Raw genomic sequence first — 26107 nt, 5'->3', positions numbered from 1 at the left:
TTTAATGTGGAAATGGCAAGGCACTTGAACTTCAATGAATTAAGACTGACATGACCTCAATTTTAATGGAGTAACAGAGGCCCAGGAAGACTAAGCACTATATGGACCTAGAAAATCAGTGCTAAAGGGCAAATAACTTCACTTCCAGGCCTGTGCCTTAACCACTAGCTATTCCTTCCTAAGATAAATAGCAAAGAAAGGAGCAAATATAATTTATAGAATTCTCCTGTATATTTAAATCCCTTATGAGACTGAAACTTTTGAATTTACATGTGGAAAAAACAGTGTTTCCTTATTAGGCATCCAGTATTTTTAAAGGCAAAGGCAGGAAAAAAAGTGGAAAATCCAGATAAAAAAAGATCTGATAGAAATTTAGAATGTATTAGAAATAGTAATGATTAAAAAAGGCAATATGAGACACCAAGAAAATGACCATTATTTAATACAAGTCTTAAAAGTTGAGTTAGTTAATGCTGGATTAACTTTTATTTTCTTATGTGAACTGACAAGGATGTCAAGTGGGATGTGGAGGGTACAATACGTCTGGCTGAACTGGTGGTTTGGAAGTTGTCAACCCTCATGACCCCAAGGAAATGGGATTGTTGGTATAATAACCTTGGGCAAAACCTTTAAACTTGTGACTAAATTCCACCACAACTTAACAGACTCCTAATTTTAAACATGTATAGCACATACTAGGGCCTGAGAAGCAAAACAGGATGAAGAATATTAAAAAACAACAACAAAACCAAAACCACAGTTGTTAAGACAATTGTTTCTGTTTTAATTGTAAATCTGCCCATTCTATATTTTTAAATTTCCTAAAACTTAGGTCACATGATGATTTACTATAATTTTAAACAAGGTTACATTTACTATTATATAAAGGTATCATTATTTTCTGGTAATGTATTGTTTTCAATCTTTCTTACACACTGCTTCATAGCAGCTGAAAGTAAATGCATAAGAATTATCTTTATTATTTCTTGAAAAGCCAGACATTATATAAAATATAAACCAGCAGTTTGAATACATTGTAGTGGAACCTAGACAAGATATCAGAAAGAAATTTGATATTGCATATGTGTGGACAAAACTGTGTGTCAATTCTATTGACATCTTTCATTAATTTTATTCCATCTGCATTTTCCTCGTACTTAATTTCTCACAGGTGTCCTAAATGTTTTATGAGCCTACCCATATTGGCATATACTTACATATACTTTAAAAAAACATAAGCCTTTTGTATTTGGCTGCTTCAGATGGGATTCAGAATAAATATTTTTCTTTTCAATTCACAGAATTTTGAGAAGGGAAGCAGGACTTGTCTTCCCTTTCCTATGTTGGTGAACAATTAAAAAAAAAAAAAAAAACACACACACAAAAAAATATTGTTCTTGGAAAGGTGTTTCAGAGAAAAAACAAAACAGTGAGAATGCCTTTGAAAAGGTAAACCTTTCTGCCTTTTGAACCAGCTCTGCATGTGTGCAGCTTTGATTTAAAATAATAAAAATAAATAAATATATATAGGGCTTTTGTTACTTACTTTAACCCTCTTCTCCAAAACTGGATCAGATGTACTTCCATCATTCCTCTTACCTACTCTTTAAAAACATCTAGTGACAGAGATTACATGATCTTTTGGGGCAATATATCCACGTAATACTACCTGAATTAGAAGAGATATTTTAGAATGCCACACAACATACTACCTTTTAAAGCTCGATTCCTGTGGACAGAGCATACTCCTGCTGAAAAATCATACTGATCCCTGGCTTGTTTTCTGTTTGGCTTCTCTACTAATTTCCAATAAGAAAAGAGGTTGTGGGATACAAAATACAGAAAAATCTGAAAAAATTATCATCAGCTGCTGAGAATCAAATGGTTCAGACAACAGTCCCAATCATAGTGTCCAAAGTAACACCAACAGGAATGTTAAGTGTAATCGAAAGGATAAACATGGAAGTAGCAAGAAGGAGCTCCTTCCTATCTTACAGGTCTACATGAGGTGGTTTGCTCTGCAAAAATATTATTCGGAAACTATTCTGAGACATTAAGGTCTATAGAGTTTTACCCAAATAAATGGAATAACATACCTGCCACCCCTGCACTCTTCATCTAATATGATTTGGAAACTTAAATTGGTAAGCCTGTTAACTTCATGACCCACTATCTACCAAGAGGTCTGGACAGGAAACAGTACTGGACAAGTCTACATGCAGTCTTCACTCCTCAGTTATGGAAATGCTAAATCCTTGGTTTCCAGTAATGAATTTGTCTAGATTTAAACAGATCCTTAAGAGTGCAGTTTACTTAATAATGAAATAACAATAACGTGATAATAAGAAAGAGAATTCATTGAGGCACTGGAATGCAACATGATTCAGACCTTTTTTTCCCAAGCTTTCAGGTCAATCACTGGGCTTCATTAATTATATAGAGACATAAAAAGAAGTGAGAAAAGAAGTCACATGCAGGCACTTGGTTGGATTTACTGGCAGTCTAGAAAATGTCCATGCTAATTTGGAGGGAAATATCTCGTCCGAAACATCACTCAACCTAATATAGCAATTCAGCCTTAGATTCAAAAAACCTCATGTGATTTATTTACATTTTAACAAGACATACAAAACTTTTCTCATGACGTATCATGGTCTGCCTTTAATGACAAAGAGCAAAAAGGAGGTACCTATAAAATATTCTCCAGTGGACCCCATCAGGGAAAAGCAATCAACACTGTGGTTCAGAAACAGCATTTCCTCCCACAAATATTAATACAGCAAATTGAAAAATCTAGTCATCCAAACAGAGGAAACACCACAGGGATGTGTAAATCTGCAACCACCAGACCTGAAGTCAAGACAAATTGTTAGTATATTTGTCATTTCCAAGCCATAAAGTCCCACTTTGTCACAGAGCTTTTCTATTTGTTTCTGATGGAAAACATTCAGCGTGGTTCTCTGGATCCGCTAGGAAAAACAAAACAAACTCTGAAGATGGACTTGCAAAACCAGAAAATACAGGAATGAAGAAGTAAATCAAAACTCACTTGTACAATTTTAAGCAGTGCAGCGTTTCTGTAAAACTATCAAAAAATACGGGGCATCCCCTACGAGGCCCTGATGATATCATCAAAAAGAAGAGACAGCCGGTTCCTTAAAAGGTGGCTGAAGTTACATTGCAGGTAGCATACTTAGACAGTGATTTATGTACAGTCACGAGAAGTCAAGGCACTCAGGAGGGATGCATAAATGCAAAGAAACCTACACTGACTGAGAAGCAGTGCTGCGACACATCATAAAACATTCACCCATTTGGGAACACAACCTATTCCTCCAGTAATAACTACTGTGTTTCTACTTGTTTCTTCCAAGTTAGGAAAGACAAAACTCATATAGCCTCTAAAAGAGCAAAGTGAATAGTAAAATAGCTTATTTCGAGCTTGAAATACAGTAGGAAACTTTAAGCAAGCCATTGTCCTCTAAAAATTATTCAGAAAGCTAGGAATTCAACAACAGTAGCAACAGAAAAATTGTCCTGCTGAGCCAGTCATGCCTAAATCAGTCAGTGCTGATGACCTAGCAGTCAATCTCTTGTCACTCATCTCTGATTACTCATCTCAGGACAGCTACGGACATTTCTCTGTCTCGTAACTGTAATTTACTGCTCACCGTCACCCAGATTAACCTTACGCAAGTCAGCACCAGAACTGAAACGTACACACAAATTATTACTTTTCTCTTAAATATGAATTCAGATGGAGCTGTTAAATATGGAAGCTGACAGTATCGAGAGTTTATAGATTTTCATTTGTGATCATGTTTTTCATTCCCAAATCAAGCACAATAACTTCAGCTGTCTGTTAGGGACATTTCATTTTCATGTAGTGCAGCACTATAATTTTACTTTGATCAATTCAAACTTTTTACTGATATATTTGTGAAGAAAAACTGCCCATAGACTTGTGCTTTCTTATTCATTCTTCTCATATTTTGCATTTTCAAGATATGACATTTTCTTCTCTGTAGGAAACAGGAATTAGAGCCTATAGCATCTCGGTTACAGTGAACAGACATCAGGAACAGGTAGTAACTTTACAGAACAAGATTACAAAGAGCAAACACTAAGCAATGTTATTCCTATGGTAATATCAGTAAAACACCAACCAAAAAAAGCCTAGCCTGCAGTGCTCTGGTTCTCAAGTCTAAACATTAAATTATCAGTAGTAATACAAGGACTGCTCATTCCACCTGGATACATAGAAATATTCTCTGTCCCCAAACGCAATTACACAAAAAACAAACCCCAAGCTCTTCTGAGATGTTGGCAGTGGCTGGGATCAGGAGCACTGGTGAGAGGAAAACGAAGGTATGAGAATGAAGGTTGGCTTAATAATAAGCCCAAAGATTTAAGAAGATAACCTTCTATTTGAACTAGATAGGAAATGCCTTTTCAAATGCAGACTTGAATTAATGCCAAGCCAGTATTCAAGTGATTACAGAGGTCTCTAACAGTTACGGCTTACTCACTTGTCAACTGCTTCCCAAATTTCTTTTTGATACACCCCAGCAACGCAAAATTCAGTCTGTCTGTGCTTGACACTGAAACTGATGATGTCAGAGGGAATTTAAAGCATTCTTTCTTAAGCATATTTTTCTAAAGATTTAATTTTCTTCCTTTCTTATCTTAATCAGACATCAACACAGCAGCACCCTGATGCTTCCTAGAAAGGGTGCCCAGAATTGAGTTATATGAATTTTGCAGAGTACTTCTAATCCAGGAGTCTGAGTTTAAGAGCTGGAACACCCAGGTTTCTAGGATTTTTGCTCCCTGACAGCCTGCAATACAAATCATGAAGGATACAGGAGAGTAAACCAGCAGGAAACTAGACCACAATCAGAGCTAACCATCCGTTAAATAATTTTTTCATTTAGACAAATGGAAAACAATTGCATTAAGAGCTTCTGTGGAGCTGTACTTAGTTCTTCTCTGTAGGACAGAAGTCTAGAAATGTAATTTTATTTTGAAAGAAACGATGGGATTTAGCACACATACATAAGAATCTGAAAAAAAAAAACCCCTATGAATTTTCTGTGAGAGACTGGAAAAAAGTCATACAACCCAGCAGACTGAGAGTCCTCCTGTCTCCGCTTCCCAGAAATAAAAGATTTTAAAGTTCAGCTGAGTTCACCACAGAAATAATAGATACCATGCTGGGAAAATATTTTGACAGAGTTACTGATAAGACAAGTGAAACTAATACATATTACTAGATATATGAACTATAATGGAACAGCTTACATCTCATCTCCGCAGAAGTTCTTGCAGAGTACTGTCAGACTCCAGTCAATGCAATATATTATACAAATACATAATTATTCATAGAATTGGTAAAGATCCTAGGGACTAATTTTCCCATAGCAATAATCACTCGAAAACCTCCTACAAGAATAATTCCTTAAATAACCTCTGAATTGGGACCAGAACATTTGAATATTTGTGAAGATAGCTTGAAAAAAACTTTAAAAATCTTATTTGAAACGTAGGAAAAGGAACAAACCAACATTTATCTGAGGAGAAGGAAGGAGCAACCAAAACACACCTCTCCAACAGTGCCTTTTCACATTCCTCCAAATATATTTCTGTCACTTTTCCTAAGACCTTTATAACACAGAATAATATAACTGCAAAATCAGCATTATTTTTACTCATCTAAATTGAAATCTGCCCCATCCTTCTCTTTACAGAATTTCTTTTCATATTTTCCTTTGGTTGCCAACAGTTTGAAAGTGAGTATCTGCAATTTTTTAAACTCATATCCCTATACCTCACCTCTTGAAGTTTTGTTTCACCAGTTTTGTGTCCTCCTCACCAAACGACAAGATGACCTGTGACATCTATCTAGTCTTCTGACGTGCAAAACAGCTTTAACTTAATTCAGTAAAACTTAGGATAATACACAGAGAGATTTTACCCCTGGCATATAACTAACTGTAGAACATTGATAGCTACTTGTTAGCCTGTGATGGATCCATAAAAAACAGGTGGACAAATGGGGAAAACAACATTGTCACGTGCGTTAAATTTCCCCTCCCCATGTAGCAGAGCATATTGATCCACTAAAGTCTGGTAAAGGACCTAGGGATAAAACAGCTCACAGGTGCAGGGAATATATCTGTCGATATGATGGATGTACTTAAAAAGCCCTGCAGAAGCACAGAAGATAAGACGAACGCGTCTCTACAGGGAACTTTCCAAGCTAGAGGTGGGCACAGTAGGGGGTTCTGCAGGTGGAGGAGGTTTTCTTGTACTACTTAAAAGGCAGAAGCTCCCACATTGTTCAGCTGGAAGCCATTTCCTTTTCTTGCACACAAAACCTGGGAAAACCCTTTTTTCTCCTTGCTTTGCCTTCAGCATTCATCATTTGAAATGCTAGAAAGTATGCAGCATCACAGAGCCAGCCTTGTATTTCATACAGCTGCCTGTAAACCTTCAGGTTTCCAATTCATGCCTGCAATACCATCCACAGGGGCAAAAGCAAAAGATCAGTGAAGCTTCAAGAACAACATCACCATTCTGAGTATGTTCTTTTGCCTCAGTATTTTACTTAGCTTCTATGAAAATTTAATATAAGACCGAACATAAACCACAACCAATTTATATGGGACTTTGCAGTGTAAATATCCAACAGATAAAAGGGAATACAGAATCTACTTAACAACCAAAAAATAGAAATGTTCTTGTATACAAAAAGAAACACCAAATCATAGAAGCAGATAACTCAAAAGAAACAATTTTAAGCTGGAGAAGGACTGAACTAACATTGACTGTACAGCACATCACCAATACCCTGCACTTCATTGTCTGTATCCTTCAAATATGACCACAAAATATTTAATTTGTTCTATGTTCTTTATATCTCATGGCAAGCACCAAAATCAGTATGCACATTTGATCAACAATCATCAGGCAAAAAAATGATCTGTCATTTTCTAGACATCATCAAACAGCAAAAAACCCAAAGCATCAATGTGCAATTAATTTCACAAGCTTTAAAGCAAGAGCAGGAATCCAGTGGTTTAAGGCTATATGGGCAGAAGATGTTAAAGATGTCCATCTTCACCAAATCATCACCAAATCATCTCAAAGCCAATGTGCTCTGCCAGTCTAGCCAAGTCTTGATCAGACTTCTAACCGTGCCATGTTTGGTGTATGCTTTTCAGTTTTACCCTTTTGAAACTCATCCAAGCTTTTAAAAAACTTTCCAGGTGAAATCTTTTGTCATAATCAACATGCTTAGCATTACTGCGAACCTAAGAAAATCCATCCCCAGGCTTCAAGGAAATGGTTAAATACTAAAGCAAATTCTGCCAGGGCAGACAAATGGGTGAAAATCAGTCTCTAGAGAGATACCTAAAGATGAGCTGCCTACAAGCTAGGGATCTCATCTTCTACTCCAGTTAATGGGGCTTTAGTTAATGCAGCCAGAAGAGTCTAGAGTTATTTGACTTATTCCATATTAAGTTGTAACTCTTAGTCATCTGAATGGCTCTTCAGGTTCCCTTGGCAGTATTGATCTGATCTCCAGTATTGATCTGATCTCCACCAATTACAACAGGAGCTTAAGCAACTGAGGTTCAAATGATTTGATAAAGGTGCGAGTCTGGCCCTTTGTTCTTCCCTGGAGCACACATGACATGGAAGTTGGGCTGGCAGATATGACACAAGACCCGTGGTGGATCCAAATGCTTCTGAGTGGCAGATTGAGGAGCCTCTGTTCAAATGAGCACCGGACTATTTAAACTCATACTTTAAAATGCCACTAGGCATCTATCTTTAAACCACCAAACTGAGGCCCCTGGTTTACCTGTCTGTACTTACATACAGAAACGTAAATTTAGGTGACTTAATCTGTAAACTGAATCCCATCCCTTTTATGTGCCAAGATCAGCTTGGAAGAGAACATTTAATGCAATATCGTTCTCAAATTCTACCGTCCCAGATGTGTTTAAATTAGAAGTACTTCACTTTATGTAACTTAAGTATACATTCAGTTCTTACAATGTTTACTCAATAGCTGTAAAAAACAGCTTAAATTGATTACATTCCAATATAAACCAGGAAAATAATAATAATAAAAAAAATAGGAATTGTGCAGCTCAGACTAATTAGAATGGAAAAAAAAAAAAAGGAAAAAAGGAGGAAGACAAATTCAAAAAACACCATGGTAACCATAAAAACAGATGCTCACACCATTATGTGTTTAAGTAAAAACAATGAAACTATATTAGCCACTTTCAGTGTGGTCATAAATGCCTACAGTCATTGAAAACTCTCCTTCCTCTGTAAATGTGGTCAGAAATAAAATAGGAATGTTTCTGGTCCAAGGGCAAATTGCATCATTACCAAAAACCTGTGTACTTAAAAAAAGGTACCACAATAAAATGAGAAGCCACAACCTATCATTTCCAAAAGTTTTTTTTGAGAGACCTTTAAAGATTACACCTAACTGTAACAGTTGTACAAAGCAAGATTCTGTAGGAAGCAATCCAGCAAGTCCTCTGCCACCAGAGCCTCATCACCTATTATTTAATGCTCTCTTTATAACACAACAGCACAGACTTTGCTTTCATTCACAGTACAAGAACCTTTCAACTATCACTTCATAAAAAATAAAAAGCAAATAATATATACTTTTAAAATTTGCGTCATCAGAAACAGCTGTTTCTTGAGATGACTCTATTATCTGGGACAATACCTTAAAGAATGTCATAGTTAATTTTGAACTGTACAATAAAGTGACTAAAGGACTGAAGTTTGCACTATTGATACTGCATTGTACCACTCTAGCAACTAACTATAACAGTACCAATGAACAGAACAATGTTAAAGGTTCACCCTTGAACAGCCTCTTCAATGTTATTTCGATGATTCTAGCAAAATAGGAACAAAATGTGCCACTTGATACTCTGGAAGCAACAACAGACAAGAAACAGCAAAGTATAGGATTCTCGATTTGATACCTGTTTGCAAACATTTCCATTTTAAAAAAGGTTGTTGATGTTGCTTAGGACTTTTTCACACATCCTCCAAAGGACACAGCGACAGTACTTATGAGTTTTAATACACAATGTTAGGCAGAGAGAATTTTCCAGGATAAGTTACGCAGACCAAAGGTTATCCACTACAGGTTAACACCATGTTGAATAATTTAACACCACTTGAAACCAGACACAGATAGCTGTATTTAAGATACTGCAGATATGTTTCTTTGTGTGAACAGCACTAGTGTTAAACTCACTACTTTTATGGCAACTGAATATTTAATAGCTCCAACAGCAAGCGAAGACCTTCAGTGGTTTAACCCACACAGCAAACAGACAACCTCACATGAGTAGCTACAGGTAACATCCTAATAAACAAACAGAACGACCACCATCCCACAGTGGAAATCATGTTGAAAATCAACTGTATTCACTTTCATTAAGAAAATAATTCTTAGGCTATTTGCCAGTTACATTGCTTGCTGTTAGTTTCCATTAAAAAGTATTTTACCTCAAAGGGAATACTTGTTGGTTATTCATTACATAAGAAGAAACTTTAATGCTAAAGCTATGGGAAGCACAGAGTTCCTCTGCAGGTAAGAAACATTCCCGTGAGCTTCTGATTGTCCCAAACTTCTGTCAAATGTTTGCAATATATTAAAAAGTTCAATAACTCAAATAGCATTACCATTAAAATGTGAAGTAATTCAAATAGCGTTACCTCTACTCCCGGTATAAAGACACAGTATTGTTTTTGTTAAATATTAAAATCAAAACATTGACCTCAGAAAGGTTTCCTCATCTACTGAAAAAGAAGCCAGTAATAAGAGCGTATAACTTACGTTGTTCATATACTCGCTGAGCAGATCCTGCAGGGCCTGCCGCACGGCATTGCACTCGGCCACGATCCGCTCCCGGCGGTCGTCTCGCGTGCACGAAGAGTCCGCCATCAGCGCCGCTCCGCTGATGATGCTCTCCAGCCTTTCTTCAAGAGACGGTCTGAAGCGGGCCTCGCTGAAAGTCATGGGGTCTAAAATGATTTTGTTCTAGAAAACAAAAGACGAGTGGGAAAATTAGGAGCGCGCATGGGTCTTCAGGTTTTCTTAAACGGCTCTTATTTCAGCAGCTTCACGGGGTTCTTAGTCTTTCATATCAATAAATTATCTACCAAATTCCTGAAAAATCAATGTTACAGAAATATCTGGTAGCTCTGAAATCCCAATATATATATAAAAAAATAAATAATTATATCTAAAAATAATTCACATCATGGTTATAAAAGACTACTGTCAAGAGCAGCACAACTGGTTCAAATAAGTATTTGGGAAGTACATAGTAAAAAACGAATCAACACAAACTACTGTACTATGTCTGCAATACGTCTGTGTGTCTCTATGTATTATATGTACATATTCCATCTTGGAGTAAACTAATATTATTCTTTTCTGAATCTTTTGAAAATCTCTTGAATATTCAGTAAATTCATATGAAAAGTGTAAACTTTCAAACCATTATTTTAATAGTACAAGTTATTTATGACTTAAGAGAAAATGGGATATTCTGTTAACTAATTCCTTCATTTTAATTCTTTGTATTAGCAGACTAAACTGCCGAAATGCTACTAGACTACCTCAATATTAAATAAAAAAAAAAAGAGGGAATTGTCATTAACACTGCAAGAAAACCATTATTAGATAATCAGACAAAAATGTGAAATATTTCTGATTGCCATTCTGTAGTACATCTTTTAAAAGCCTTTTTCTAAAGGCTTTTGCAAGCTTTTTTCTGGTTTTAAATCAGGAACTAAAAAGAGAGCACTACAGGAAAACAATCTAAAAACAACTTTAATTTGTCAAATAGCCTGCTGGTTAGCAAAATGTCTTTACTCCACTAGAAAAACATTTGATTTTAAAGGACTGTTTTCTATTAAAAACATTTTGTTTTTTTAAATTATGATCATTGCTAAACATTTGTGTACTTTAGATATCAAACATATTACCAAATAGGGCTAAACCACATAGATTCAACCCCCATTAGCGTAGAACCTCATGTAGTTTTGAGTCACTGCTAGAGTATATTCTGACTTGCTTTTCTCCTTTTGTAGTTCAAGGTAACAAATACAAAAGCAATAATCGCCTGCTCCCACTTACAGGCACATTCGCAACACCGTGTAATTCAGTAACCTTTTGCTGCAATCATGCAAATGAGTTTCACAATTGCATATTGTCTAAAAATGCTTTGTAAGCCCTGCACTTCTTGAGTTTTAAAAGAAAATAAATCATGAAATATTTAGAAATAGGAATGTAAGAGGCAGATCTGAAAAAGTTAAAAGTATTCTGTTTTCTAATAATCACATCTATTTTAAAGCACATCACATTTTTGTTAATGAACCATTTTAATTTTCACAACATTTTGATAAATTTATGATTAGTCTATTTCCTTTAATATGCAAGAGCAATCAACAAGTGCAAGCCAAATCATACAGTTAATTTGAAAAAATACACCACAATGTATTAAAATGTACATGGGGATTTAGGGAGATAACATTTAAGCAATATCTGCCTCTAACATTGCAAACTGTATCAGCTTATTATGAATCAGCACATGCTCAAATGAATTTATTCTAGGCTAAATTCTGATTCCCAGTGAATATATTTTGTTTAATTCAGTGGGACGAGGCTTTTGCAAAAGATCTGCTTATTTCTCAGTGGAACTTCCAATTAACTCCACACACAAAAAACATAACTCTCATTACAATACAGAGAAACAGGATCAAGCCCTGAAAAATCTAGAACATAACTGAATGTGTAGCAGTTAAACAGTAACAAACACAAGGATGTCAAGAAATTTTTGAAGATTCATTATTTAATAAAAAGGAAAAATAGAAGAATTTTTACTAGACAGTATATTGTTCCAGCTCCAGGAAAGGCTGACTTAGCAGAAATAAATGCAGCATTACCCAGAATGTGAAATAATGTCTTGCACGTTTCTTCTAGGGTCTATGTTTCACAGCAGTAAGTGGAGCAAGTTTACAAGCATATAAATTAGAAACGACTTCTCTAAGAGTTAGGCCTATGCATATTTATGTAGCTGTGCTTTTCAGTCAAATGATAATACTTAATGTATAGAGTCCACTGCCACACTTATGTTCATAGGTATTGGGATTTTCAGAAATCAACTATATATTCCATCTTCACAACAGCATATTTAATTCAGTAGTAGCAAGACTGAAATTGCATCATACAAACTATCTTAGTAAACCATGGCATTAGTAAAAAGGCATAAAAATAATTAGCTGCATGTTTCAGATTATTTTCAGTGTTTCCTTACTCAAACCTGGTTGTCTTTTTTTTTAAATAAATGACCATAAAATGATAATGTTAATGGTCATGGTCGTTTTTTTAAATGATCATAAAAATAGTCCTGAACAAAGACAACAAGTATGCTTTACTAGAGAGCAGAGGATTTCCAATAGCCAACGTACGTTCTACTTGTAGCAAACCTCTTTCTCAATCCATAAACTCAATCAAAGCAACATCCATACAGCACTATCGCAATTTCCATGTTTCGGTTATAGCAACATAACCAGTCCTTCCATAAATGTCTCACCACTTCTCCTCCTTACAGCCATAGGTGTAAAGTTCTCTACCTACAGAGCAAACTTTAGCGAGTCATGAATCACACCTGTCTTCTTAGAGGTTTTTGAAGACCCTGCATTCAGTCTTCTATGAGACCTAAGGACCCACCAAGAATGTATTTCTGGAATATTTCCATCCTTTTCGAGCCTTGAGGATGAACAATCTGCAGATCAAATATCTCCAATCTCTCCGATCACTGAAACCCAACTCATTATTTTCATAAGCAGTTTTCTCATACTCCATGAATAAATTTAGGAAGTTCTGTTCAGGTTACATGCAAATACCATTTTACATTTTAAATAATGAAGTGTGTATCATTGGAGGTGTATAATTAATTTAAGCCAGCTTTCCTCAGTGTAAAACACAGAAAAGGAACATATTAGTGGATTTTTTTCTAAATAAGAAGAGATCTTTATGACCACCACACCTCAGGTCACGAAGGACAAAAGCTACTGAGTTGCACTTAGCAATTTTTCATCCATATCCCACAAAACTTTTTGTTCATAATGAATTCTTAGGCTTAAGAATTCAGTTAAATATTTGTTTTGGATATTCTCTTAATGAACATCCAGAATCACAGAATAACTTCAGTTGGAATAGAGAGTTCTCAAGGTCATCTGGTTTTTGTTGGTTTGTTTTTTTTTTAAAATGTCCATAAAAATGGTCATAACAAAGACAGGATCCTGTACACTTTTACTAGAGAGTAGAGGATTTCCAATAGTCAACATACGTTCTACTTGGAGCAAACCTCTTTCTCAATCCATAAACTCAAATCAAAGCAACATCCATACAGAACTATCGCAATTTTCATGTTTCGGTTACAGCAACCTAACCAGTCCTTCCACAAATGTCTCATTTCTCCTCATTAAAGCAGAGCCAGCTTCAACATCAGGCCAGGTTGCTCAAGGCTTCTACCAGTCAAGATGAAATCTTCATCCTTGGAGGTTTTCCAAATCTTTCTGCCCCCTCTTTCAGAGTTTGATCACATTCACGGTGTGGGTTTTTTTTCTCCCCAATATCCAAACAGAATTTTCCTTCAATCAGCTTGTGCCTGTTGCCTCTCATCCCAATAACATGAACCTCAAAGTAGACTCTAGCTCTATTTTCTCTACACTGTCCTACCATGCAGTTGAAGACACGAACAAGATCCCTCCTCAAAGCCTCTTATTCCGCAGTTCAAAAAATTCCCAGCCTTGCCAGCCCCTCTCAATTTGTCATGTCCTGCAGCCTCCTCATCATCTTGCAGTCTCTGCCGGATTTGTTTGTCAGTCTTCCTTGCACTGGGAAGACCCAAACCAGATTGGGAAGGTCTGATGCAGTTCCATACGTGCTAAATATAGGGGCAAAAAATCACTCGACCTACTGCCTACACTCTTACTAATTCAGCCTCGTAGGTGGCTGACCTACAGGGCTGTAAGGGTGCACTGCTGACTCAGGTTGAACTTGCTGTCCATCAGAATCTTCAAATGCTTTTTTTGCCCCACTGCTTTCTTAACCCTAACATCACACAAAATGATCAGAACTAAATTTTGGGCCTCTCTTAATTCACTTTTATAACAAGAAACACTGTTGGAAAAGAAAAACTTAGAGGTTCTAAGGAAAGAGAACAACTACACTTTGTTTAAAGTATAATAAATAATGATGTAGTTACTTTCCGAAGGCTGGTTATAAATAAATGATATTTTAGATGTTTATTTTAAACTCTAAACATTTCTCAAATAGGACAACAGGTTTTTGAGCGTTGGGAAAAAGAGAACAGGGATGAGAACCTGCTACATGACAGCTCTCAACAGTTCCCAAAGAGACACTATTTTTTGCTTCTGAAAGGTTTCACTCCTTTTCAAAGAAAACTTGGTATCTAAATGCAACTTCAGACTATGTTATTGACACGTACAAAGTTCTTACACATATATTAACATTATGTTAACAAGGAAATAATGTCTTCTTGGAAGGAAGAAAAAAATAGTTGCCAGGAAATCTGGCTAAATAAATTCCTTCAGAAGGCTCAAGTTCCCCTCACTTCTTGACAGCCAGTTAATGAATGATGAATGTAAATGAATTGGAACATTTTACATTTCTAATTAATTAACTAACATTAAAGCCATAAATCAGGGACTGACACCATAATTCAGGCCTTATAATTAAGTGTTTCAAGCCTCTTTCCAACTGCAGACAGATTAGTGTAAACAGTTTCTTTGCTATGAACATACATCATTTTTGGCTTCAGTTGCTGAAACAAGTCCAAGAAAATTAATTTAAATATAATTGGAGACTTATTTGAAAACTGCTAAACTTGTGATAATATCTTCTTTAAGCATATTATAGTTAACTACTTTCTCTTGTACTCTCCACTTTTTAAAATTATATAAAGGTGTGTTTATAGAGTAGTTGCAATGTTTTCATAAAGAATGAAAACTTTCAGAAAATAGACTTCTTCATACTAATTAGTACTATGAGCCATCTTTACCTTGCTCAAACAGGAATAAACTATCACGAACACCAATAAACTATAGGGCATCACTTCTGAAATTTCAAGTATCAGACAAGTTATTCACACTTCAACTAAAAATATTGAAAATAAACACATACCCTACATCAATGTATTGCAATATCAGAGAGCATGTAATCACTGAAACTTGTTGAAATTTATCTGGATTAGATTATCAACAATACCAAAAAAACAGTTTTTATTAGAAATATAAAGTAAAACAAAACCAAACCATTAAATTAAATTAACATTTTCAAACAATTTTACAACCCCAAAAGAAATGTGATTACTGTATCACTGTCTGCATTTTCCAAATCAAGCATGTGCTCTTGCAAAAACTTGTTATGTGCATTGCCTTATTGTTGATGAAAAACCTGCTCATCTGCTGGTTTCTGCAAGTAGAAAGTCTTAAGGAAATTTCAGCAGCTTCTTCAGAACCACAGCTTTGTTCACTTTTTAAATCCCTAAGTAATGTTAATGATTTGGGGGGCTGGAGGGAGGTAGAAGTTCCAGTTCTGAAAAAGCTGAAAATCAGCCAACATAAAATGTATTCAAATTCATTCCTAAGTCAATGGGTACAGTCATAAACTTTGATAGTACCCAGCAAATCTTGAAAAAGAGCACATGGAAAGCATCACTTTTTCAAAATACTAAATAGCATTAATGAGACCACAGCACCTTAGAGCTGTTAACACAGAGCTTTTAAAATAATAGCTCTGCTGTCACTTGCAATAAAAATTGTGAGATTTTCCTCCACAAAAATAAAATTTTTGGAGGAAAAAAATAAAAAAACGCCAACAAACTGGTCAGCAGAGTTTTTCTGTTTGTACAGTTCGTGTGTATGTGTGTAACAGGGAAGGCCAGATTCTTACCTTTATACAGATTCTTTCTAGAATTCCCCACTCAATTACCTCCCATACAACCTCTGACTGAGAGAACAAGAAGGAATTCATATTTCCTTGTACTTTCTTAATTTTTCTATTGTGTAAAAGGATGATGAGAATAACGATGGCCAATGTTGGGCCCTTTATACAATTTACTGTGCTCTGTTCTTTAAAACACACAAAAAACCCCAATTAAACAAAACTTATTTCCTCTTGTAACTGAGTAAAATTAAATTTTAAAAGAAACTATCAAATCATATAAAAGAAGTCCAATATCAGCTTGTTCTGTTCTAATGGGAAACAACCTTCTTATCTGAGAAAAGAAACTTCTTAAAAGAATCAATTTGAAAAACAAACACCACACACACACAAAACACAAACCAAAACTATAAAAAAAAACAACCAACAAACAACTCATGCTCTTCTATAGGGCTATGGAAGGAAAGAAAGTCGAATTGATTTTTCAGACTCACATTCTCAAAGACAGGTAAGGCATCTTTGAGGGCATAATAATACAGTTGTGAATCTAATATGATGCTATAAGGAAAAAAAAACCACAAATGTAAAGTTTGAAAAGTAGTCTTACAAGACAATGTAGTAGCATAAAAGTGATAAAGCTACAATCGTACCACTGTCTGGCTGGAGCTCTGCGGGTGGAGGAATTATCCTAGATAAAACAGAAGTGTCTTTCAACTAAGAAACTTTGGTATAACATAGTTTTACAAATATTTCCATCTAAGACAATCCCAGTAAACCCAAGTGATGTATTAGGTACCATGGTAAGCAGCACAGTGCAGCAGAAGAGACACTTAATTGGAATGTAGGGCTTTGTGGTTCCTTTATTGACTCTCATATTAATCTGGTATTAAAAGGTTGGGCCAGGTGATCCTTGAGGTCCCTTCCAAGCTGGTATTCTATGATTCTGTTGTGTGACTCTGGACAAATCATACTTTCTTCTATTTCTTTTTTTTACACTTTAGCACAATGAAAATACAATGTTTAAGGCAAATGCCGCTGCAAAGTGAACAATATGTCAGAAGGAACCAAAAACCACAGTGACAAATGCCATTAAAAAATCAAATTGATAGATACCTTAGATAAACAATGTCACAACCACAAGACAGTATGAAAAATTGCCTTTGTGTAAAAAGAAGCACATAATATACTGAGGGACCCAGTTTTTCAGAACAACTTGGGAGACAAGTCTGTATAAACAAGAGTGTTTAATGTATTTCTTTGTCAGAAGTGCCTGCGCTACCGTGAAAACAAATGCAGTGTGCTCGCAGGTTTGGTTTATGAATGTATGTCAGTGTCCCCCAAAGTGCTAACAAGGCTATTCAGTTCCTGGTTAGTGATAAATCAAATATTTCTAGTTGTCATTACGCTGTGTTTCACAGACACACCATACAGCTATAATTTGAAGAAATAAGAACAGTGTGACAATACCATGCCACACTGCAGCCGGTCTGATGTGTTAAAAGAACAGAGAACTGATTTAGAGAAATAAGTGAGTATTTTTCCTTCTAGGACAGTGGGATAACTAAATTCATAGTAGTTTAATGAATATCACACTCCGGTAGAAGTGCACAGCCAAGAGCAGATGGAGTAGCAACAGCCCCCACCTCCGCAGCCCCCAGCAGTCCTCTCCCGACTCTGTTCTCTAAATATAAATGGAGATATTGTTTCCCCGAAATATCGGTGATGTTCACTTCTCACATATGTGAGTTATATAAGCATCTCAGAGGTACTACATAAACATACTCAAAATAGTACCAAGCGCAGTCTAATCAGGAAATTTCACTAAGGGCAATTTTTTGGCTATTATATGTAACCTGACAAAATTTTGAAATATTTTGAATTCCACAGTTCAGATATTCATACTTATTACTAACAATGAAATAAACAACCTGTAATACATTGAATAATAATGGAATAATTGCATTATTACGGAAAACATATTTCTCTATATAAATGTTGATTAGGTTTTTCTAAAGTGTGTTTCATTTGTGTATTTTTACTATCTCTAACAAACTTGTTTGGATGAGGGCTCACTACAAAAACTCCTTTGCAAATAAACTGGTTACTGTCCTAGTACAAACATATTGAATGTATTTAATAGGAAAACATGCAAAGCACCTGGTGCATTGCCATACTGTTTTTTCTACCATCAAAATTAGTGCTAGAAATGTGGTATGGTTAAACTTACAAATAGTATTTTTTGATTGCTAGATCTCTTTACAATACTAATTTACTACACAGGAGCATTTCGGGGAGGAAAAAAAAATTAAAAAAAAAAAAATCAAGATGCCCACTAGATGGTGCTCTTATACGGAAAATCCAGACCAGCCGCACCATTCTCGCTGCTAAAGGTGAATAGAGGTAACAAGAACCTAACTGCTAGCAAGCAAGGCTGCTGCCCTTTACAGAGGTCACAATCCTGCTATGCATTTGATACCAAAATCCTGTCATTTCAAGTGCTATCCCTTGTACTCTGGAGCTGACATTTCCACAATAATATATATATATATACTTTCCCATACATACACAAGCACAGAGAAAACATTAACCATAATACATCGTAAAGCCAAGTACTAAGATTAAAAGTAGAATGAACTTCTGAAGCAGGTGATGAAAACATTTTAGAATCATAGAATCACAGAATAGTTTGGGTTGGAAGGGACCTTTAAAGGTCATCTACTCCAACCCCCCTGCCATGGGCAGGGACACCTTCAACTCAATCAGGTTGCTCCGAGCCCCATCCATCCTGACCTTGAATTATTCCAGGGATGGGGCATCGACCACCTCTCTGGGCAACCTGTGCCAGTGCCTCGCCACCCTCATCGTAAAACATTTCTTCCTTACATCTAGTCTGAATCTACCCTCAATTTAAACTCAGTTTGAGTTTCTTGCTGCTAAACTACTCCCATTCTGCATGGAAAATTCTGGGGGAAAAAAGACCAAAAGTAGCACAGAGAAAGGGTTGAGGTGGGCAGGAAAGAGCAGCAATAACATGGACAAAAAAACTTGTTCAGCCCTTAGCATCATCAGGACCCTGAAAATTTACTCTGCTTATTCCTCTCTTGAAAGATCAGTTCAGCATCCCCAAACATATTTCTCTGCAAACAGGTAAAATTTTTAGGTATACTGTAAAATACAACATTGCACTCTTGCTCATTATTTTCTTCATATGTGAAGGATGAGCAGTCTGTGATTTTTCCCCACTCAGGGGAGATCCAAGGAGCGTAAAAAGTGCCAAAGGATCTCACTACTGAATAGAAGCTTTCGAAGCATTGGGATGCAGCCCGACTGCCTTCACACATGAAATGATTGACTCGACACCATTCCAGTTTAAAGGTCACTTCAGCTGCACAAGGGAAAAAAAACCCCTGCATTTCATTCAAAGTCATACATGAGGTTATCTGAATTTGCAACACACTTTCTCCAGTGTACAGTAACACAGGCATTCCTATTTAAATTCTGTATATAACTGCTATTATACAGAAATAGCCATTTGGCTGTGCTTCCCTAGACACTAGAGCTCAACAAGGTTAGTTTCAAATTGCTGTGTGATGTGCAGTAATATTTTTGCAATTGTTTCTTAGGATTTCAATACTGAAACAAACGCGTTTCAATTCTTATTTTGAAGCTCACATTTTGTCCTTTCATCTCCAACATCATAAATCACTTCTCTGAAGAACATATTTACAAATAAATTGAGATTCTGTAAATATTCTGCAAAATCCATTCTCAGGCTGAACATCTAGTACAGTTATTTGTCCAAAAAGCAGTAACATTTTAAAGGTAGTCACTTAATGATACAGCATCGCTTCTGTCCGCTAACCTTATCTCACATTTTGACTGCTCTTAATTTTATTACAAAAAAAACCATCTTTTGCTATTGTTGTACCCAAGTATTTTGTCTTTTCAGTTTCTATGTTTTGGTTTGTTGTTGTTTTTTTTTTTTCATTACACACCTTTTGGATCTTTCACTCCATTTAAGGAACATTGCATTTACTAGCCCTGAGAAATACTCTCAAAGGATTTTTAATATCTTCAAGAAATATGATAGTTCATTTGTTAAGTATGAACTTCATTTTACAGTCTGGAGGACAGTGGCCAGTGTCATCGGAGACTTTTTTTCTCATAAAACGTAGTCATCTCCTACATGGTAGGCTTGCACTGTTCAAAAATTTATTAAAGATTGAGCTACTCTGCCTGGAATTTTTCTGTTCAAATCCTTCTCATAACAAAAAAACTGTACATTTTCAGTACCTCAGGACTATCACAAATATAGAAATACCTCATGTACCAAAAATAATTTTAACCACCTCTTTTAGTTATCAGCCAGATCAATTCCTTTATAAACCAAATTATTATCATACTCGTTCAAGACTCAATGCGATTTTGAAATCGGAGAGTAAAGGGATGACACAAAGGCACAGCAGTTCAAGATGTAACATGGAGCAACATAGCTGGTAAGCAACTTTAGAGACAAATGGATGTGTGCGCACACACAGAAACAATAAATCACTGGACTATTAAAATAACATCAAGTATAGGGTGTGACTGTTTGGATTAACACGTATTAAAAAGCAAGGACTATATATACATTTTAACAAATCCAGTATCATGTTATTCTGTTGATAGATACAGAACTTGCCAATGTACTATATAGACACAAGCACAAAACTCAAGGAGAAAGTCAGCTAAGCAGATTCATCAGTTCTGATGTTTTCTTTCTGGAGCAATACAAAAGATGAGAGATACTGGCCTTTAGCATCAATGGAAAGCAGGTTTTTTGGTCCTTTTTTCCTTTTGATACTTCTTCTCCCCCTTTTCTAGTTAACAGGCTGTATTAAAGTCAATCCTAGCCTTTCTCCAAACACAGAAATACTCCTTTTCATGGGTCTATGCTGCATGCATAGTAAACATTTTGGTATTTACAAAACTGTTACACCTACCCTTGCAGTACTGTACAAGAATGATTACCTCATTTTTCATATCAAAATCTAAAGCAAAATATTTAGAATTGGTTAAAGCGTTAAGTATTTAGGGTGCCCTGTTTGAAACCCCTAGAATTTGAATTTCTGCAGTGGTTAGCACTTCTAAAGTTTTGTCAGCACATCCCACTGACATAGCTACATTCCTAAAAACTAAGAAATCACTATCTCAATCCATGTTCTGAAAGAAGGCACTCTCCTACTCATCAGAGTCCCCCCAGTGCTCAATAAATACTATTTTTGCCTGTCACTGCCCCCTCCCCATTCCATCATGTGAATGTGTCCGCTACCTATGTGCCTGCAGCCCTTGCTGTGGCAGATAGCCACTCTACATCTATTTATCCCATCACTTTATACCCATATTTAAATATATTTTTTATCCACATCCCACATATACTTTTACCTCTTTCCAATCGCCAACCCCCCATCGGAGTGTAGACACCATGTATCTTCACCTCAGTTTTCATCTAGCACAGGTTTCTGGTCCTTCTCATTTAATTTCTTTGCACTTAGTAATTTTACTATCTTTTTATCTACCTCCCCACTGCACTCCAGTTTGATGCGTAGGTCCTGTCCCTGGTACACACCATGAAGGCTCTGGGGGGAGCATGGAGGGTACGGGATGAATCAATCCCACAACACTCAACATGTGCCAACACGGCAGTCCCTTTATAATCAGAACAGCTGAGACCTTACCAGACCAAAACTACCATTTCCTGAGTGAAAACAGAATATTTTTAGAATTCACATAAGTTCTTAACAAACTTCTTTATGTAACTTGAATAAATTTGGACAAGTGTCATGAGGGGAGTTAAAAGGTACATCCTTAGTTGCAGTAAGAACCCAGAAATATTTAATGAGCGTAAAATATATACCAAATTTTACTAATAAATTAATTAAATAATAAAACCAGGAATATCTGGATTTAAATGATCTAAAATTAAAGCAGGAACATTTAAGTTAAAGGACAAAAAATGAGGCATTAAACATGTACTTTTGTAATCAATCAACTTCAAACAGTACTTTAAAGCAGCAAATCTAGTAAGAAACAGATTTGTGAACTCTCATTTCAACATAAATTATCTCCAAGAAGAAATAAATGACAACTCTTTCCACAACTTTGCTGCTAATAACTCACAGGTGACTTTATACCAAAATTCACCACTGTATAGGGTATGACAATTAACATGACACCTATTTAAACACAATAGCTGAAGTGCTTAAAATAGGTAGAATAATTATTTGTATTACATGTGATGATATTTTGATTGAGAAAGTATTCAGATGATTTACACTGCAGTGATTTGAAGCATTAAGCCACAGAACGCTGATTCTGAAATTTGAGATAATGAAGGCTGAGTAGTGCTAAATATTATGGAAAAAACTGTAAACTTATTTTTAATATAGAAGAATTATCTTGTCATATAATACAAGGTTTAGTATGCACTTCATACCAAATACAAATTGATCTCAATCAATATGACTGATACTGTAAAATAAATATACTGTGGAATTATTTTCACTAGAAAATATAAACTTCCTTTTCCTTGCTGAAGTAAAAATCAAACTTTTTTCTCCACCATCTTTTTACCCATAACATAGTTTCACTAGTCTGGTAATTTTTTTTACTTTCTTGCTTGTAAAACGTAACAGTAAATTCACAATCATCCCACCATCGCAGCTATAAATTTTGGCTTTCCCTGGAGTTTAGGGAATGTCATCTCTGTTGCAAAATTAGGTGTGAATAAATCTCATTCAACAGCTAAGCAGTAAGGCAAACAGGAAATATGGTTAGAAAGCAGATAAAACAACAGTTTCAATCTTTGTGTCCTCAGTAAGTCAGAGGATAAAGTTTTCATTTAGTTTCTTAAAACTAGAAAGAAAATTCTCAAAAGACGGGCTGTTTTTCCACATGTAGTTGCAAACAGAACACGACACTACAGATATACATCTCACATACGCATTCATGATGCCTGCAACATCACATAAAACGGAAAAGACTTTACCTGATGAGTAAAACGAAGAACAAATATTCTCACAAAGAGGCAGGGGACAATCTCAGATGTCTCGCATAGTCTTCACTAAATTTACTTTCACTAAGCACAACGCCTCTCTTTGCACTGAACAGCAGCCTTTTCCAGAGAGCAGCAGCATCATCAGTTTGGGACTGAGAAGTCACATGTTTTCTGTTTGTCAAACCTCTGCTGTCCATAACACTCTGTCCATAAAGGCCCCCACAAAAGCCAGGGTACAATCAGACCAAACAGGGATATTAACCTCAGGATCTTACCAATAAGAGACCTATGAGCTGAGAAGGCCCTGAAAACCATGCAGAATTCCTTAAATCTTGACCCACAATAATTTTACAGGAAAAACTATAGATCTAGAAATATAGATATTAAAAAACAAAAAAGATCAGTATAGTCGATGCAGGCAGTAATGTTACATTTAATTGAAAAGCATGATGAAACTGGAGTCAACCTTTGGATCCTGCAGTAGTTCTGAATGGTTTTACCCCCCTTTGCTTGTCTCTTCCTACACCCATCCACACATTTTCTGCTGTCACGTTTCCACCTCTAACCCTATTTTCCTTTTGCTATTATTTGTATACTCATTCTCTGCCTTTTTTCAATACCTTACTCAATCTTGGAGCTTCCCTTGATCCTATAAGACTTACCCTTCCTACTACCTGATGACAGTAAGCCATTGATGCAGAAGACAAGCCCCATCCAACACAACAGGAGATGAACCACCTGCACTACACCTCCATTTTCAGCCCTAAATACAGCAGGACTGTGTAGCTCCTGACTGTGTGTGACAGATGCAAGCATTGTAATCTTGTGTATTATTCAAAGTGAAAAGGATATACTAATTCCCTAATAATAATTTTAACAAACCCTTACCTAAAGTCAGAATGAAAGAGGAAAATATTTTCAGATACTGTCTGCAATTATGTTGTTTTTTCACTTTCTAAAGTACAGTCTTCAAGTGTGAGATAGGGAAAAATCATAAGACAGGACTGGCAATGAAATTAACAGTTAAACAATTAGCTGTTAAGGACGATGCTTAAGCAAAACTGTAGCTATTGCTGGAATAGAGGCTGCAGCACTTTGCCTGCAGCTGAAGTGACTGGTATCAACTGTGTCTGAAGATGCTTTTCCCATATCTTTCATTAATGTAATTCATGACTTAAGTTGAATGTTAACGTTTCCAGGATGCTCAGCTCCATCACCATCTTTATTTTCTTGTCTTAACTTCCCAACTTGCCAGACAAACATGTTTTTACCATTCAACCAATCACAGATCTTGGTCACAGAACTAAATTGCCAGATTAATCAGACTTTGCATTATTTAGAACTATGTAGCTAGATTTTTCAAGGACACTAGGGCAAAAGACTTCTTTCTCTCTATCACAGCCACTGCATACGAGCGCAAATAACTCCTTATAATTCAAGTCCATTATCACCAAACAACTATTCCTCATTAAAAATAACACAAATCAATGTCTGCACTTTGGCCTCTGCAGTCTGAGGAAATGGACCTGAATGAAAAGGGAAATTTGAGTCCTGTTCAAGAAACACTTTGTTAAAAGCACTGTAGATTGCATGGAGAAACACTTTATTTTCCATACACTTCTGATACTTACATCAAATTCATTTAATGCAGCAGCAAGCTCTCCTATGCCAGTGTGCCCCTTGTTCTCATCGGTAGGCGAGGTGGCCTGGGCAGCGTTGGAAATCCCAGCAATTGCTTCTTGTACTTGCTTGAAGACATAGTCTCTGTTGGCCCTGGTAGCTGCAACATCAGGGTGACGGAGAAATGCTTGGGATGCAGTATACAACATAGTGGCATTCTTCTTCAGAGCACCTCGAGCTGCAGCCATTTCATCCCTGCAGTGAGGATCTTTCAGTTCCTATACAAAAACACATAATTTTTATTGTGGTAAATGGAAGGTTTTGTGTTAGAATGTATTGGCTATACAGCTTAAGTGTCTCTGCATAAATACCATCCAGTAATTTTGCAGAGATGGAATCAATGACAGAAGCTACCATAAATCACAGAAAGAAATCTCCCTCCTGCCCAAGAAAGTCCATACTTGGACCGTGTAGTTCTGTGTAGCTACAGCTGTTACATTCTGCTCACAATATCTTCTTATCCAAGAGTCTATATGCTTCCCTTTCCTTCATATTTTGTTCTATTCCTCATATCATTTAGTGTTTGTTTTAATGACATATGCTTCCTTTTGTTTCCCTGACAACAAGCACCAGATACTGTACAATATGTTACCACAATAAGATGACACTGTATTACTGTTATTTAAGACAGGAATTTATTTAATTATAGGATATAACAAATTGTCCATGAAAGCCTTTCAAACATTAGGCAAGGTAGTCCTACCAATATTGATAAGGAATAACAAAACATTATTACTTCCATTTTAAAGCTATGAACAAGGAAGTCTGGAGAGCTGAATAGTTTGCTTATGTTCACAAATAGAATCTTGGGCAAAAATTGAAAAAGAATCCAGATATTCTGCATTTAATGGATCTACCCATTGCTTTATTTCAACCACATACAACTGACAGGTAACAGTTTTCAGAGAGAATTAAGTTCCTAAAAACTTTATCAGGCTACAAAACAGAAGAGACGAAAGGAAAATGTACGAACATCTAAGTAGTAAGTTCTAATGTTGTCAAGATTATCCAGTTATATGGGAAACCTTACTGGCATTATAAAAATGCACCTTAAAAAGAATATCTTTAAAAGTTTATAACTAAGATTTTCTGTTATATTTCAATACCTCCAATAAGAACTTGAGACATATACCTTCATTAGCTTTCACTTTTTTCTTTTTCCTGTATTTCCACAAGGGAAGTGTTCATACAGTGACTAGTTTTTACATTTTTAATTGAGTTTCATTTCAGTATAACTCTGAAAATGTTAGATATCATAAAAAAAATACAATAGTGATACAGAAGTAAATTGTCATTACAGTAATAATGCAGAAAATAAAGTAAATAGACAGATGAATATGGAAAGCCAGCTTTTTAAA

The 26107-nt window shown here is 35.9% G+C and overlaps 1 protein-coding gene across 3 annotated transcripts in view; it reads right to left on the bottom strand.

Annotated features, from left to right (window-relative positions):
* The window catches only part of CTNNA2 (catenin alpha 2), a 559270-nt gene that overhangs the window by 353487 nt on the left and 179676 nt on the right, over positions 1-26107 (bottom strand). For all 3 annotated transcript variants that reach the window (XM_075047974.1, XM_075048065.1, XM_075047894.1), the window contains exons 6-7: positions 24701-24967; positions 9887-10090 (exon numbers count right to left, since the gene is read on the bottom strand). In XM_075047974.1, coding sequence (XP_074904075.1) covers positions 9887-10090; positions 24701-24967 — 471 coding nt within the window. The remainder of the gene's footprint in view (positions 1-9886; positions 10091-24700; positions 24968-26107) is intronic.

Source organism: Buteo buteo, chromosome 1, assembly GCF_964188355.1.
Source record: "Buteo buteo chromosome 1, bButBut1.hap1.1, whole genome shotgun sequence".
Lineage (NCBI taxonomy): Eukaryota > Metazoa > Chordata > Aves > Accipitriformes > Accipitridae > Buteo > Buteo buteo.
This window is presented reverse-complemented; position numbering and strand designations above follow the sequence as displayed.